The 15,552-nt window shown below is 41.1% G+C and overlaps 2 protein-coding genes across 4 annotated transcripts in view; one reads left to right on the top strand and one right to left on the bottom strand.

The window, feature by feature from the left end:
- SNAPC3 (small nuclear RNA activating complex polypeptide 3) overlaps positions 1-6,066 on the top strand; it is a 28,026-nt gene extending 21,960 nt beyond the window's left edge. The window contains exons 7-9 of the mRNA XM_006117825.4: positions 1,359-1,523; positions 2,375-2,482; positions 5,082-6,066. Of these exons, the coding sequence (XP_006117887.2) occupies positions 1,359-1,523; positions 2,375-2,482; positions 5,082-5,229 (421 nt within the window). The 3' untranslated portion in view covers positions 5,230-6,066. The remainder of the gene's footprint in view (positions 1-1,358; positions 1,524-2,374; positions 2,483-5,081) is intronic.
- A 6,502-nt stretch (positions 6,067-12,568) lies between these two features.
- PSIP1 (PC4 and SRSF1 interacting protein 1) overlaps positions 12,569-15,552 on the bottom strand; it is a 76,130-nt gene continuing 73,146 nt past the window's right edge. For all 3 annotated transcript variants that reach the window (XM_075931545.1, XM_075931544.1, XM_075931546.1), the window contains exon 17: positions 12,569-13,375. In XM_075931545.1, the coding sequence (XP_075787660.1) occupies positions 13,312-13,375 (64 nt within the window). In that variant the 3' untranslated portion in view covers positions 12,569-13,311. The remainder of the gene's footprint in view (positions 13,376-15,552) is intronic.

Below are 15,552 nucleotides of genomic sequence, written 5' to 3'. Positions count from 1 at the left end.
TCCCAATCTCAGTGGACAGAGACTCTTAGGGCTCTAGGAACAGGAACTTTTAATACTTGTGTGCGGCTGAAATCATGACCCCCTATTTAGTACATTTTAAAGTGTATCCTCCTTGCCTGCCCTGTTTTTTTACACTTACATTTTCCTTTTCTTGGAAAAAATCCTAATTTTTCTTCCTCTGTAACCATTCCTAGCACAGAAACTGATTTTCCTGAAGATCTAAAACTGCTTCCTCTGTATGAGCTGGACCCATTTTTATTTATTGCCAGCTGCAGTTTTGCCTAGGCTAGACTTAAAAATGCCCTGACTATTTACAAAGGGCTTGTCTACATGGGGGGAATTAAATTAAAAACGTGCTATTTTTGTGAAGCCAGCAATATCTAGTCTTTTCCATTACTGAGTATACATTGAACACCTTTTTATAGGAATGCCTCCTGGAGTTGGCAGAGAGAAGTTGGCAGATTTTCACTGAGAGAGGAAATGGGTCAGGCTGGGTTAGAAGGTGTCTTTGAGACAAGTTTCAAATTGTGGTCCAGTTCTGAAAACATCCAGCACTAAACCATCAATACGTATTTATGCCAAGGACCAGTGTTCCCTGTAAACTCTGCACTTGTGCAATCACTCAGGAGATTTAAATGCCACCCAGCATTAGCAGAGCACCCACAGCTAGGTATTTTTTTATTTCTACTGGTGGTGTGCATTCATACATGCCTCACTGCATATAAAAATTTATTCTGCAGATGGAAAAAATCCGCACTCTAATGGAAAAGATTAGAGGGGAATATTGCCAAAGACATATGGCCTTTGTCAGGAGCTGAGCTGTTTATTATGGTGGGTGGTAGAAAACACCCTGAGAGCTGGATTTTGGTGCCACAGATTTGCAGTACGATGTTGAGCAAGATGTATAATCTCTGTGCCTCACTTCTCTGCTCTCAAAATGAGGATGATTGTATTTTCTTGGTTCAGAGAAGTGTTGTGAATAAGTGCTATTTGTGGTAGCATAGCTCCTCATAACAAGGAACATATTCTAGGTTGGGAAACCCAGTAAATAAATGTGAGCTAAGGTCAGAAATAATGGTCCAAAAGGTGATGGAGACTTGGAACGCTATAAAACATATGATTTCCATGCACATCCAGAAAGTTCTTCACTTGTACTTGGGCAGTCTCAAGGTACAGTGTGTAATGGCAAAAACATGGTGTTCAGTAAAGCCCTATGCACTAATGTAAGAAACGTTGCTAATATTTTTTCTAATCAGTGCCTTGATGAAGAGTTTGGCACACCTGAAATGCAAGGTGTGCTGCTAACTTTCATCTAGTTTAAGCTAGCCTCACTTATCGTTTATCCATGAAAATTTCAGAACCGTTATTGAGTGGGCAGAATCTCATGACCGAGGCTATGAGAACCTTCAGACTGCTAAAATGGAAGACTACACATTTAATGACTTGTCCATCAAAGTTGGTTTTCCATACCTCTTCTGTCACCAAGGAGATTGTGAGCATATAATTATCATCACAGACATAAGGTAAAATTATTACCATTTGGGAGTACTCATGCTGTTACTATAAGTGCTTTGCTTTCTTACAAAGCCTGATGTCAGAGAGATTAATAAACACTAGCTGAAATAGAACAAAGTGAATAGTATAATAGTGTAATTTTTATGCAGAATTGCATATTAAAAAGGTTTTATTCTGTGTGCACCTAACCCTTTGCAGCAAGAAAGGAGCTCATCTTGCACAGTTTGAATCTCTGTTGTCTGGGGCTCTCTGGTCCAGCAACATCTGTGGGCTTGATTAGAGAGCCCCAGCGCAGAGGTTCCTGGCGAATGGGAGCAGAGCCAGCTGGCTGGGCAGCGGAGCCTACAGGGCACCAGAGCCCACAGCTGGTGGGACTGAGAAGCCAGGGGGCTGCAAGTGCCTGCTGGGGAGGTGGGTGCGCACAAGCATTGCTGCAGCCGAGGGACTGGGGGCAGCAGTGGCATGTGGCTGGGGAGAGGAGCCCAGTAGAGAGGCTGGAGTCCCCCTTCCCAGACCTCCCCTGGTCCAGCAAACTCCCTTGTCCAGGACTGGTCAAGTCATGAGGGTTCCAGTCCAGGGCGCATTTTCACCCTTGTACCTTTTGTTAACAGCCTGCTCCTGCAAGCTGCTGGGTGTCTGCCATGAGTTGGTGAGAATCCATGATATGATATGTGATTACTGTTCATGTCTTAAGATTTGTGTCCATGTTCCATCATGCTAAAAGTGACTTTTCCTGTTCTGCACTGCCCTCTAAATTGTGGTCAGCGTTGTCCTCTAACCTGACTGCCCAGGATGGAGTTTAGACACAATAAAATGAGGCAGTATAGCCAAGCCCTTATTCTGTCCTTCTCTGTGTAAGGCTTGTTCATCAGGATGACTGTCTGGATAGGACACTGTATCCCTTGCTAATCAAGAAGCATTGGTTGTGGACCAGGAAATGCTTTGTGTGCAAAATGTATACAGCCAGGTAGGTGACCCGTGCTATTTGGAAAAACTTAAACATTGAATAGTCTAGCAGCACCTTAAAGACTAACAAAACATGTAGATTGTATCACAAGCTTTTGTGGGCACAGCCCACTTTGGTTAGCCTGGTTTCTTCATGCATCTGTGACTTCTTCTGATTACAGAAATCTTTCGAGGTGTTTGATTAAAAAAACCAAAAAACCCTCCTCTCTCCTTTTACTCCAGGTGTCTGTGTAGAATTAATTCAAATTATTACTGGCAAGGCACAGCACATTTTTCTTCAAACAAAAATCCTCAATTACTAAGTCCCGTTTTCTGAAGACTGTCCCTGTCGTGCCCATCCTATAGACTACTGAACGACAGAGATATCTCTTGTAAGACAACCGAAAGAGTGGAAAAATGGAAAGTTAACCCTCTCTATAACTCTCTTACTTTTGATACATAGATCTGGGGTCTGTGCTCATATTTTATTTATTTTAGGGTTTTCAATAGCATTTATTGGCTTGGTAAATTTTAATGATAGAGCAAAATCAGAGTGCCTTCTCCAGTCCTTGTGTTGTATCTGTTTAAAAAACAGTGTCTGCATTGAAATGTAAATAGTAGAGAGTGGGGGGGGGGGGGGGGGGGAGGGGAGCAAAGCAAAATAGTAAAATCAGGTCATTTCAGTGCAATCATTTTAAAGGTTAAAAACATAAAATATTAGCATCTATTCTCTCAACTGTTTAGTGGGTCATCACACTCTCCACCCCTCTAATTGTCTCTTGAGGCTCTGTAGGCAAAAAATTACATCCTGTGGCCACTTGTGCAGTCACAGGGAGCTGTAAGCAAACCCTCTGTCCCCTGAAATACTTTACATCCCATTCGTCTGGGCTTAGGAAAAGCCTATCTGCAGATGCAGTAAAAAAATCTCTGTATCGGGAAAATAAACCAGACCCAAAAACTAGACATGACACCCTGGTATTTGGAGATTTGGCCTCTTGCTCTAAGTGATGGTTCATGTTCCTTATTCCAGTCAGGTACATGGACTGTGCTCCTTGACTGTCAGTACTTTGCTGCGGGATCACTGGGATAATTGAACAGAATGCTGTCGGGATAGTTCATCTTGGCATTCTTAGCAAGTCCCCTGGCTGCCATCAGAAATGTCCATAATCTACCTAAGGTGTCGGACCATAAGGGGAGGTGGAGCCAACGGGTCAGTGTCAGGGGGACGACAGGGTGGGCAATGCTTTACCAGAGGTGATGCGCTCTAACTGTATTAAAGTAAAACCAGGATTAAGCACTAAGATTAAGTGGGGAGATGCTGAGCCATGACTGACCAGAGCAGCTTTGGCTGGATATCCTGCACGTTCTGATCTGTGTTGGATAGCATCCTCAGTCATTTTTTTAAATGAGTAGCTAAAGTCTTGTCTACAATGCATAGCTACACTGGTGTAAATATTTGCCTATGTTCACTAGAGCAAACCCCATAACATGGATGTGCTGCACTGGTGCCGATGGTGACTGGAATCAGTAGAGTTTAACCTGTTTGCTTCTCGTTTCTTGCATTAGTGAAGCCATCTACTCAGTGTTTATAGGACATTCATACGGTCCCTCAGTTCATTGGGTGCAGGTGTCTTGATCTGTGTCACCTTCCTAAGTGCTATCGTATAATTATTTACTTGCACATCTACCATTCTTCATCTTGACTGCTGTATTGATAACCATCACCTCTACTGAGATGTTCTGTGCTGTGATTTAGCTCTAATTTACCCCAAATGGCTTCTAAGAGCCCAGTAAGCAGTGGAAGTGCTGGTAATGCTTTTAGACATTATTGACTACCGTGGTCCATCAAATTCTCTTTATAAATCAGCACTCTTCCTATTTAACCCAGTTTCTTCTGCCTCATTTAAGCCTATGATTTTAAAGGAAAATATAACTTTGTGTGACCAGACTGCCTCTCAAATACATTAACATACTTAAAACTGCCAATCTTCTACTAATAGCAAGTAAGAGAACTTGGAACAGGTTAAAATCTCAATTCTAATGACTGAGAAGAAAAGCCACTAGACTTTGCATGGTAGTGTTCAGTGTCAATCACAATTATCTCAACCTCCCTTTTTAACAAAGTGTTTCCTCATTCAGTTGGGTCCTAATTCTCTGATCTAATCTTGTTATTGCTCAAGCAGTTTACTTGACAATAGCTTTCCAGCTGATGCAAGCTCCCCTCCCGCCTTTCTCCAGGCAAATAGTTTTAATTTGTATTACTTAAGTTTCCAGGCAATTATTAGATGCTTCATATTCTAATTTGAGTACCCAGAAGTTTGCTGAAAGCTTCACACAAGTGGGGACACACTTCCTGCTAGATGCTGCTACAAGCTTGTGAATGTGATTACAAGAATGTGGTTCTTGGCAGACAGGTTTGGGAAGGAGCTGCCTGTGCAGGGAGATGGAGAAAGATGACAAGGATAAGACTAACCACAGTGGGTTACTGTATCTTTGATATTTCAAGCAGACACAGGTGTTAAATGTAACCAAGAATAAGATTTTAATGGTGGGCTTTTTGTGTCCTTCTTACATCAAATATGCCAGTGTAAAGTGAAACACCTGTGTGTTAAAACTTGCAGGTGGGTGACCAATGAGGACAGCCTTGCTCCAGAGGACCCCTGTTTCTTCTGTGATGTTTGTTTTCGAATGCTCCATTATGATGCAGAAGGCAATAAACTGGGAGAATTCCTTGCTTATCCTTATGTTGACCCAGGGACTTTCAACTAACGCTTCAACAAGAATGAATGTAGTGAACTGGATCTGTGGATCTGCTGGTGTGGCAGCTGGTTGGTTCTGGACAGCTGTAGTCTGAAAGACTGCTGGGGTTTGGGTTATGCTATCGTTACTTTGTTCAGAGCGGGTTGTTGGTAAACCAGAAAGAGAGCATTTATTTTTACACTGGATTAGCATGCAGAAAATACCGCCAGACACTAATTTTATTAAATTTTCATAGTTAAAATGAAAACAGTACTTTTTATACAAGTGCCTCAGCACATTATATGTGGGACTATAGACTTCTAGGCAGAGAGACTGACACTTTTATAAAGGGTCCTGAACAAAAGAAATCTGAACTTTAAAAGATGAGCAACTTTGGCTTCCGTTAATTTCAAAGGATGCTCCATTTGACTTGTAGGCACCCTGATTTGAAAACTTGTGTCGCAGTCCCCTCTGAACAAGGTCAAATGACTTTCATTATCTCTGGTTTGGATGACTGCCATCAGTCAAGAGGAAAGAATACAGCCTATGAAACCAGTCACAGAGTGCTAATGTATTTCTAGGTCTTTTGCACCAAACAATGGCTACTTGTTTACTTCCACACATTTTCCTTTCTTCTTTCTCTCTGTGAGGGAATAGCCATTTGTGAAGGTTGCATTTTAGCAATGCACAGTGTCACACATTTCAAATTAATTTTACATTTATTTCAATTCCTATGCTTGAGTTCATCTACTCAGTTGTTATTTAAAGTTCATAATGAGCATTATTGGTTGCAAGTGCATCTTTGCTATTTTAATATGCTTGACTTCTCTTTATTTCAAACTGAATAAAGACCAAATTAAAATGTGACCTGTCAGATGAGTTTGTTCTGCTCATGCAATGTTATACAGGTAAGAGTACCTGATGTGTGTTTAAAATATATTTCAATTTTCCTGGGAGCTTAGAGGTAGGATTTTTGTTTTTAAGTAATCTGAAATTCTGCGAAGTTGAACAGAGCAGACCTTTGCTGTTTAGTAAAAGTAACAGCATGAATTGCTTTTCTCACATTAATGTGAAGAAGTCAATCAGCTTAGAAAAAATCGTCTTTGCTTGGCATGGACTTTCCTTCACTGCAAGTATATATGAAAAGATTCTATCTATGTCAGAATTGATTCTATGATGTTCAGATCTTTATAAGCCACAATTCCACCAACACTTACACACGTGCCTGACTTCACTATTGTGAGTAGTTTTGCTGTCTTAAGAAATTAAGAACTTGTGTAAGTGTTGGCAACGGACCAGGGCCACCCTGTGTCCATCACTATAGTATCTGAATAGTATCCTGAAGTACATTAAATATTCGTATCCATCCGTGGTTTCCTCTCCGGTGTGAGGAATTATGTGAGGTTTATTTTTATTTTACTTCATAGCAGTTATGCTCTGTCCTTCAAAAAGAAGGTCGAAGAAGCGCACCTTCAACTTGGGAGGGACAGTAGGGAGATTTGTGATACTTCTTAGTACCTGCTAAGTGTGAGTGTATCATAGAATCATAGCAGACTAGGACTGGAAGGGACGAGAGGTCATCGAGTCCTGCCCTCATGGCAGGACCAAATACTGTCTAGACCATCCCTGATAAACATTTATCTAACCTACTCTTAAATATCTCCACAGATGGAGATTCCGCAACCTCCCTGGGCAATTTATTCCAGTGTTTGACTACCTTGACAGTTCAGAACTTTTTCCTAATGTCCAACCTAAACCTCCCTTGCTGCAGTTTAAGCCCATTGCTTCTTGTTCTATCCCCAGATGCCAAGATGAACAAGTTTTCTCCCTCCTCCTTATGACACCCTTTTAGATACCTGAAATATCTGTGCATTCGGTGGTGATCAGCCCACCAAACTCAGTCATTATCTTAGACTGGGTGTCCGGGGTCGCCCCTTTGGACCACCCCACTTTATACCGGGGTGCCTTATCTCTGGGGCAATCCCTGAATTTCTCTAGTCCCGCCAGGGAGCCCACTTCTGACAACACCGCGAAAAGGCTGCCTTCCGGGGACCTCACATTATCATTGTCCAATCCCGGCCTAATCCTTGGTTTTAGCAATCACCCCTGGGAGGGGGAAGTGGCGCTCGGGCCCACCCACTCTCCAAGCCCCAGCCCAGGGCCCTAAGACAAGGGATCTGCTCGTCCTTGTCTAGACTGGCAGGGCTGTTGCCCACAACTTGCCAGCCCTTGGGTTCCTATACCTGCTCTGAGCCTCTTCCTTCCTCCATCCCCTCAGTGGTCCCTGTTCTCGGGTCCTGGAGTCTCCTGAGTATCCCCGGCATGTTACCTCATGCCCGCGGGGGGTCTCAGCATCCTTCTGCGGACCCCCCCTCCTAGTGGGGGGCCCTCCCTCTTTATTTGCCACCTCCATGTTGCTCCTCCCCTTGGAGTGACATAGGGGCGTGTCACTTCCCGCAGGCACCCGGCCCGCCTCCCTGGGGTCCTCTTTGGGCAGCTGCTGACCCACTACGCTGTGTTGCTCTGGCCATAGCTCAGACGCGGTGCCGGCTCTCTGTCGCTTGCCACAAGAATGCGGGGCCACATTGCCCCATCACACTGGGTAATAGTGGGGAAAAGCCAGTCAGGTGAAAGCAAGATGATAAACATTTCACCAGTATTCCAGGTCAGCAATTCATCCAATTTTTTTTCCTTAAAGAACTTAATAGAGGCAGAGATATCTAGAATGTGAATGGGTGTGAGTAGAAATCCCACTGAGGTATGCATGCTCTTGAGCCCTACCCCAGGCTCTAGCTTTTCACAGAAGGCCTGATTTGTACTTCTATATTAGGTCTTCCAGAAATCACCTTTTAGAGTACAAGTTTTATTGCAACTTTCATGTTTCCTTCACTGACACTTCACCAAACTCCTCCTCTTTGGCTGCCTTCTATTAACATATGGGTTTACAATCCTCTTTAGCACTGCAACTGTGATTAGACAGACAGCTGGTGTAATTTCTAAAGCTACAGTTTTGTGTTGTGATAGTTTATCCAGCTGAATTCTAAAAGACCATTCAATACAGGTTTTCTTACTAGAAAGAGTAAAAGAAATATTCTGAGATGAGGCCAAAAACTTAAGCTTGCTCTGTAGTTTTATAATAGTTCTTTATTATCCTGTTTGCTCTCAATACCCCAAGCCATTTACCACTTCACCACCTTCTGCAAGGCAGTCTCCAACTTGTGTTAAAATGAGTGGTTTATATAGAGTTTAAAAAACAATCAAAATTTGCTAGATCCAGTCTTCCATTTATCGAATAATGCTAAGAGATGCAAGGTAGAGCTCTGTGAGAATTTGCTGTATGTATTTTCCTGCAGGGGAGATGGGGACAGAACACAACATGCAACATAAGTAGCATTCCTATCACATGCCAAATGAAGTGACTTGAATGCCACATTGAATAAAAAGATCACAAATTATATTTTGAAAAAACCCTTAATTCCTTGAGTCCCAGGAGCTGTCATAGGACAGCTGGGGTTGGTTCTGGTTTGGTATTTTCTTCTGAACGAGTCCTTGGAGTCAAACCCAGTAATGGACCCAGCTGTCCATGTATAATTAAATTTCTAAGATACCAGCTGGGTATTTGTGTTTTGGCTACTTATTTAATGATGTTAGCATTTAAATGATCACAACTTCAAAGTCTGTTTAATACCTCATGAAGATAAATGAGCAAAGATTGTACCTTTTTATTTTCTCTGGCTTAGTTATCCCTCAGAGCAGAGGAATAGTCTGAGATTGAATGAAGCTGACTTGTGCCTGTAGTGGAGACTGCAAGTGTAGAGTTGTGCCTGTAGTATATGCTGCTGTAGCATGGTAGTGTAGACATCTGCTCCAGTGATGGAAGGAGTTATTCCACTGCTGTAGTAAATCCACCCCTCTAAGAGACAGTAACTAGGATGACAGAAGAATTCTTCCATTAATCTAGTGGCACCTGCAGTGGTTGGTTACTGGAGATGTACTGTGAAACTTTTCATAGCCCTGAGTGAAGTAACTAGGTCAGCTTAAATTTTACATGGAATGTTTTTAACTAGTAATACTTGGTTTATGACTATCTATTACATAGAAAAAATGTTACCCGGTTGTCACTAATTGCACTGGACACATTTTCTGCCCCCCTTGCATCTAAGTATTATAGTACGGCTTAGGTTACCTGATTGCACAACATGCAGCAAATTATACATCTAAAGTTGGCCACCAACACATCAACAAGATCTTAGTTTATATTGCTATAGATGGAGCTTGTGACTCTTTTGGAAGACTGTATTATCTGAAAGAAAATAGAAGCAAGCAGTGAAAGCAAAACTCTGCAAAACACCAGCACCACCAGAGCAGGCAAGACATGCAAGGGTCTCTGATCCAAAAGTAATAACCTGGGGGAACGAGAGACTTAGTCAGGGTCACACAGCAAGTCAGCTCAATACCTGTGTATAGAACTCATCTCTGGGTTCCACTCCAATGCCTATTCACTGGACTGCAGTGCTAATTTTTATTTATACACAAAATGTCTTTTTTCTTAAACCTCCACATGATACCAATACCTGTTGCCATGACAGAGGGGTGAAAACTAGGCATTGTCAGGGTGGCATGAATCCAGACATGGCCTCACTCCTACTCCAGTATATAAAATTAGACCAGATTGGGCCTCTTCAAAACAAGTCATCTGCTTTCAAGAATTAGTCACTGCCAAAGCTCTTCCAATATCTACAGTGTGTTGTTTTTCTTCCCATTTATTCAAATAAAATTGGAAAGCTGGTAAGTACATTGCTGATTTAATATGAAATCAGAAACTACATTAGGAATTTTGGGAGATATCTCAGGAAAACCTTGTCCATTAAGAAAATTGTATAGGGATGTTCTTATCCTAAAACTCATGTCCCCTACTGTCCTGCAAGATAGCAATCAAGAGAGTCACCTTTAGACAAGATTTAAGAGACCAAACTGCTAGGAGCTGAAACGAGGGATCCATCAATTTTGCTAGAACTAAATTTAAACTCCACTGTGGAATTGGGCTGTGAAACTGTGAGGATAATCTGTGCAAACCTTCTCAAATCCTATTCCAATCAGATTTCTAAAAAATAGATCTGTTATACATGGGAGGATAGAATGGTTGCCAGGAGGACTGGGACAGAATTAAGAGCTAATTCTTGTTGAGAAAAGATAGTCCAAGGTATTGTGAGCTGGAGGGGGAATTACCTTGCAAAATGGAATAAAGTAGATGTTGAAGGCTTCGTGGTATTCAGCAGAACATCCTGCACTCCCTGAGAGCAATCCGTACCAGGTGAGACTCCTGTACCCAGAGTGACGCAACCACCAGCAGGTTAAGCAGCTCTGTGGCTGTCTCAAAAGCCTTGAGTGTAGAGGCCTCCGGGAAGGGCTCCTGAGTCTGCCATACCAAAAGGTAGAGTGGCCCTTCAGGGAGAGTGGCCCTTCAGCGTTAGGCAGCTCTATGGGGACCAGCACGCGCTGCAAGCTGGCTTAAAAGTTTCTGCCCCCATTGCTGCCTATGATGCTGTCCTTTTTCTATTGGGGTTTGAACCCTGTGCACATGTGACTCTTGACTAACAAGCATCTCAGACACTATGGCAGCTGGCTGTGGGTTGCTCACTGGCACAGACCTGCTACATGAGCAACAGGCCTTGAAGCCCAGAGAAGGAGGGATTAGTCTGGTACCATGCCTGGTTCCCAAGTAAGTAAGTAACTTTAGGGGAAAAAAACCCTCTTAAATTTTTATGTAGACACATACTGCACTAGACTGAAAATTAATACTATAAATATCATGTACACTAAACAAGGGAAGACTTGCAAATACAAGAATTGCAGCTCCAAGGAGGTCAAGAGAAGACGGGCAATCTGCTGGAGTTTGCCTAGGATGTGTCAGTGGAGTTCTGGTGAGTGTCCTATTCTGAAGTTGTGGGGGCGAGGGGGGTGCTATGCTGTGAACTGGTGAGGCAATAGTCGAGCGTGTGTCTGCTGTGACCATCTGTGACTGGAGTTAGTTGCAGGGACTGTTTGACAGTCTTATTTGTTATAAATTTCAATTGCTATTCTATTGTTTCATCACAATTAATTTGAGTTTATCTCATGAGTTAATTGCAATGAATCAACATCCCTAATTTTAATGCATATCGATAGAGAATGGACAAGAGGGTGCTGTTTAAATCTCAAATATGATTTTGCATTAGTGATTTTTTTCTCCTTACATACAATGCAGACTAAGCTGTACTGAGACTAAAAGTGTAGCATATCAATCCAACAATACAATATCATATTGCACTGCTCCTGCAATTGAGAAAATTAATTTGAGGGGTCAAATCAGGGAACATAACTGAATGTGAGACTAATTTTATGAGACCAGTACTTCTGGATAAGAAAACCCCAAACACTAATGACCCATCTGTAGCATCTGCGTAACTCAATACATAGCGTATGAACATAGTTATGCAGAGCCTTTGATTAGATTCACTTATATTTGAAATGTTAATGCAATTACTATATCCTATTAAAATTGAACACTATAGGCAAATTCTACCCCTACTGGTAAACATTCACAGTTTTGCAAGACTGTTGCACACCAGTGAACTATTTTTACTTTCCAATACTAGAAACAACCTTCTGGTTAAGTACTAATGGAACAACTATATCTACACTTCCCTTTTCTCTTGTCATTTTTGATGACAGGGCACCACCTGCTGCCTTTACACCTACATTTGTCTATCTAGTAGCATTTGGTATTGAAAAAGATGAATGAATACCCGGTAAAACATTGCAATAAGTGAAATAATTGGACAGTATATACAAAGCAAATCCTTGACACCTAAGCATTTTCATCCTCCTATGAATTATGCTATCAGATAATTATTTATACTAGCAGCTGCAATGCTTGAGCTTGGATTCCTAAATTCACCATCCTCTTCTCTGTCAAAGGAATGCTACATTCATTTTCTTAACTACAATCTGAGAAAGATATATCCAAGTTCTGCAGTTTTGAAAATTTCAACTCTTTCTAGGTCTCATCAAATAGGTTTTAAAACAAGCTCAAGGTATGTTAATTTTTGAATTCCATGAGAAAAGGAGGTATTTTACAAGGACACAAAGGGAGTTCAATAGGTGTTTGGTGTTTTGTCCCCTTTGTGGCTTTGAAAGTGTTCCTGATAGTTTTTACTTAGTATTTTCAGGAAATTTTAGATCATGTCACAAACTAAATCCAATAGAGTCTTATCAATCTTCTTATCCTTTAGATTTTCAAAATTAGGCCTGGTGTTGGCCATGATACTCCAGGACCATATGAATGCCTGTTAATTTAAGCGATCTAAGCAGAAAAAATGCAGGGTCATTTGCTTATGTATTGGTTCAAATTCTTTAATTTTTAGAAAATGTTCAAGACAATGTTTTCTTATCTATGTGCATCAATAAGTACAATGGAAATATCAGGTCAGTTTTTTCCCTAGTGTGACATCTATAATACCAAAAGCATACCATGGAAGGTCACAGTATTATATATTGGCACAAGTTTGCAAGAACAAAACTAAACTCTTGTTTAAAAAAAATGAGTGATTATATGCACACTTATACCTTAACATTTTAATTCCTATAAAAATGCTGCTTTTAACTCCTACAAAACACAGTGAAAAGACAGTCTGACAAACAGCAGTTTTGAAAACTATGCACAAACAGAGGTCAGTATTTTAGGAATAAGATAGGTTGATGCAAATGAAGCTGTTGGCAGTTTTTAAAAAGTGCTTATACTTTTTCCTGCCATTAACTAGACATTAACATATAGCAGTCAGGTAAAAATATTACTACAGCTCCAACTCCTGTGACATACAAGAATTTTTCAGTTGCCTAAATTTTCTTTTCATATTTGAACTGTGTATAGCTTGTATAATACCAGACAAAGCTATCAGCAAGAATGCTTAAATACTTTTAAAACCAACATTAAAGGGGACTTTTATTCCACAAAATTTTAAACATTAAAATACTATGCTTATAAAATTATTTAAAACTTTCAGCAGTCTACATTTGAAATCCAAAACTTAACAATCCTCTTCTTTTGTACTTAAAAAAATTCCAGTGGTATCATTTATTTTCAGAAGAAGAGTCCTTTGATGTTTTTTCAAGCTCTCTTTCTTCACCAGATGTTCTGGAGAAATAATAAAGAAGAAAGAGGTTAACACTCCAATCACACTTAACACGTGAAGTATCCTATGTGATAAAGTAAGATTAGTAGATCCATAGTGCAGGTCAGACCTCTTTTGTCTGACACCCTCAGGACCTGAGTGGTCCCGAACAGCGGAGTTTGCCAGATGAGCGGAGGTCAAGGCTTCCTACCCAACTACAGGCTTTGCTTCTGGGCACTGCCAGGCCTGGCCGGAGCTGCGTCTACTACTGCGCCAGCCCCGGCAGGGACTCCACCCCCTCTGCTCCAGCCCTGAATGGGGCTGCACTCCAGGCCCCTAGCGCTACTACCGCCCTCCCTGGCTAGGGCTGTGCTCTCCATCGCACTGACCCAGCTGTGGCTGGGCCTCCCCACTGCCAGCCCAGTCCAGTTTTTGAACCTGGACAACCGGGGCTTGGCTGGACCATGGATGTTGCCAGACCAGAGTGTCCCAGATTTTAGAGGTTCAACCTGTAGTTTGTTACATAAAGTAAAAGCCTCAAAGCTATTCATTCTTCCTGGCAGGTCATGCTCATGTAGTAAATAATCCTCTGTGAACATTTGCTAACTGCTTTATGTTCTCCTGTAAGGTGAATATAAGGCACCACACATTTAATGTAAGTTACTAGTTTAACTTACTATTGTTCCAATGCACTAATTATTGAACATGTACCCAATTTTTTTTTCTCAATATAGTTTAGTTAAATGGTAAGCATCCCTATTAAAACAAAATAATAAAAAAGATTATTCTTAACCTGTCCCTATTACACATACTTGGTCTCCACTGTTCACTCAGATTATTACATCTTCAAAAAGGTATGAAAAGACAGAGGTTTTGATTTTTCTAGCTAGCAGATTGGTTAAAGATTCATCTGATTACTTTAATATAGAGCTGTTTACACTAGCACTGTTGTGCATTAGATTGCAGTATAAATTTAGAAAAAGGTTTACAGACTTCAGGGGTTTTGTAACCTGTGTTATCCGGCACGCTTGGGGATTAGGGCGTTCTGGTTATCTAAAAAGTCCGGTTATCTAATGGTCCCATCAACCTAGGAAAAACCAATGGTTTATAGTAGTAAAACTCAAGTTTTTAATATTGGTAATTTTGTAGTGTAAGACGGTTGGTCTCACATTTCTGTTTTGAGTTAAAGATGATTGGTACTTCTTAAATAAAAAAATTGATAAGCCAATCATGGTAAACCAAGCCAGGTCTGTGTGCCTGAAGATGTGACAGTATTGTGGCTGGGGGCAATGCCAGTTAAAGTTTTCTGGTTAACAGAGTGCCGGATAACAAAGGTTTCACTGTAAGTTGTTTGTTGCACACACACTCTCTCTTCTCCTTCTTTTTTTTTAACATGTGTCCACACAGGAGTTTGCACTGGTTTAACTAAATGTGCTAAAAACAAGAAACTGTATCTTCTTAACGTGAATGTGTGTAGACAAGGCAAAGAACACCCTCTGCTACCACAATTTATAGAGTCTCAGCCAATATTCCCAGGATAACCAGTTTCATTCCTTTTCTCCACTCCTTAAAATAAATAAAATTATCAGTGGGAATGCAGGTGTTTGGTGAATATCATCCCACTCTTAAGGGAATCTTTCCATGTACTACACACAGTGATACAGTAAGCATGACAGCTAGCAAACAACCAGAGTTAAGAATTTACATTTGAGAGAGTTATTTTTAAATAAACAGTTACTCTCCTTGTTTGCATTTTAAAAAGGGAATATAACAATGTTAAAACAGTGCTCTGACAAGTTTAAGTGAAAATGCCAAATAGGATAAGAAACCATTACTGAATCTTAAGGTATCAGTGATTCTTCCATGTGTGTTGTAAACATTCTGTTGTTGGTACCCATGGTGTCCAATGAACTCAAATTCAGATTTTTAGCTAGCAGCATCCTTTAGAGAGCAGGCCTTCAGAGTATCATGCTGTGTTCAAAGACATAAAGGGCAGGACTGACTGACTGACTGACCGACCAACCAACCAACCACCCCTCCGTCCCTTCACTGGTACCGAAGCCACATAGGAGCAGGGAAAGGAACAATGAAATAGGAAAGAACAGTTACCTTTTGTAACTGTTTTTTGAGATGTTGCTCATGTCCACTTCAATGCGCATGCGCTACATACATGATTGTTGGAAGACTTTCCCCATCAGGT

The sequence above is a fragment of the Pelodiscus sinensis genome, chromosome 6 (assembly GCF_049634645.1).
Source record: "Pelodiscus sinensis isolate JC-2024 chromosome 6, ASM4963464v1, whole genome shotgun sequence".
NCBI classification, from domain to species: Eukaryota; Metazoa; Chordata; order Testudines; family Trionychidae; genus Pelodiscus; species Pelodiscus sinensis.
Note: the sequence above shows the minus strand (reverse complement) of the source record. Positions and strands in the feature narration are given on the sequence as shown.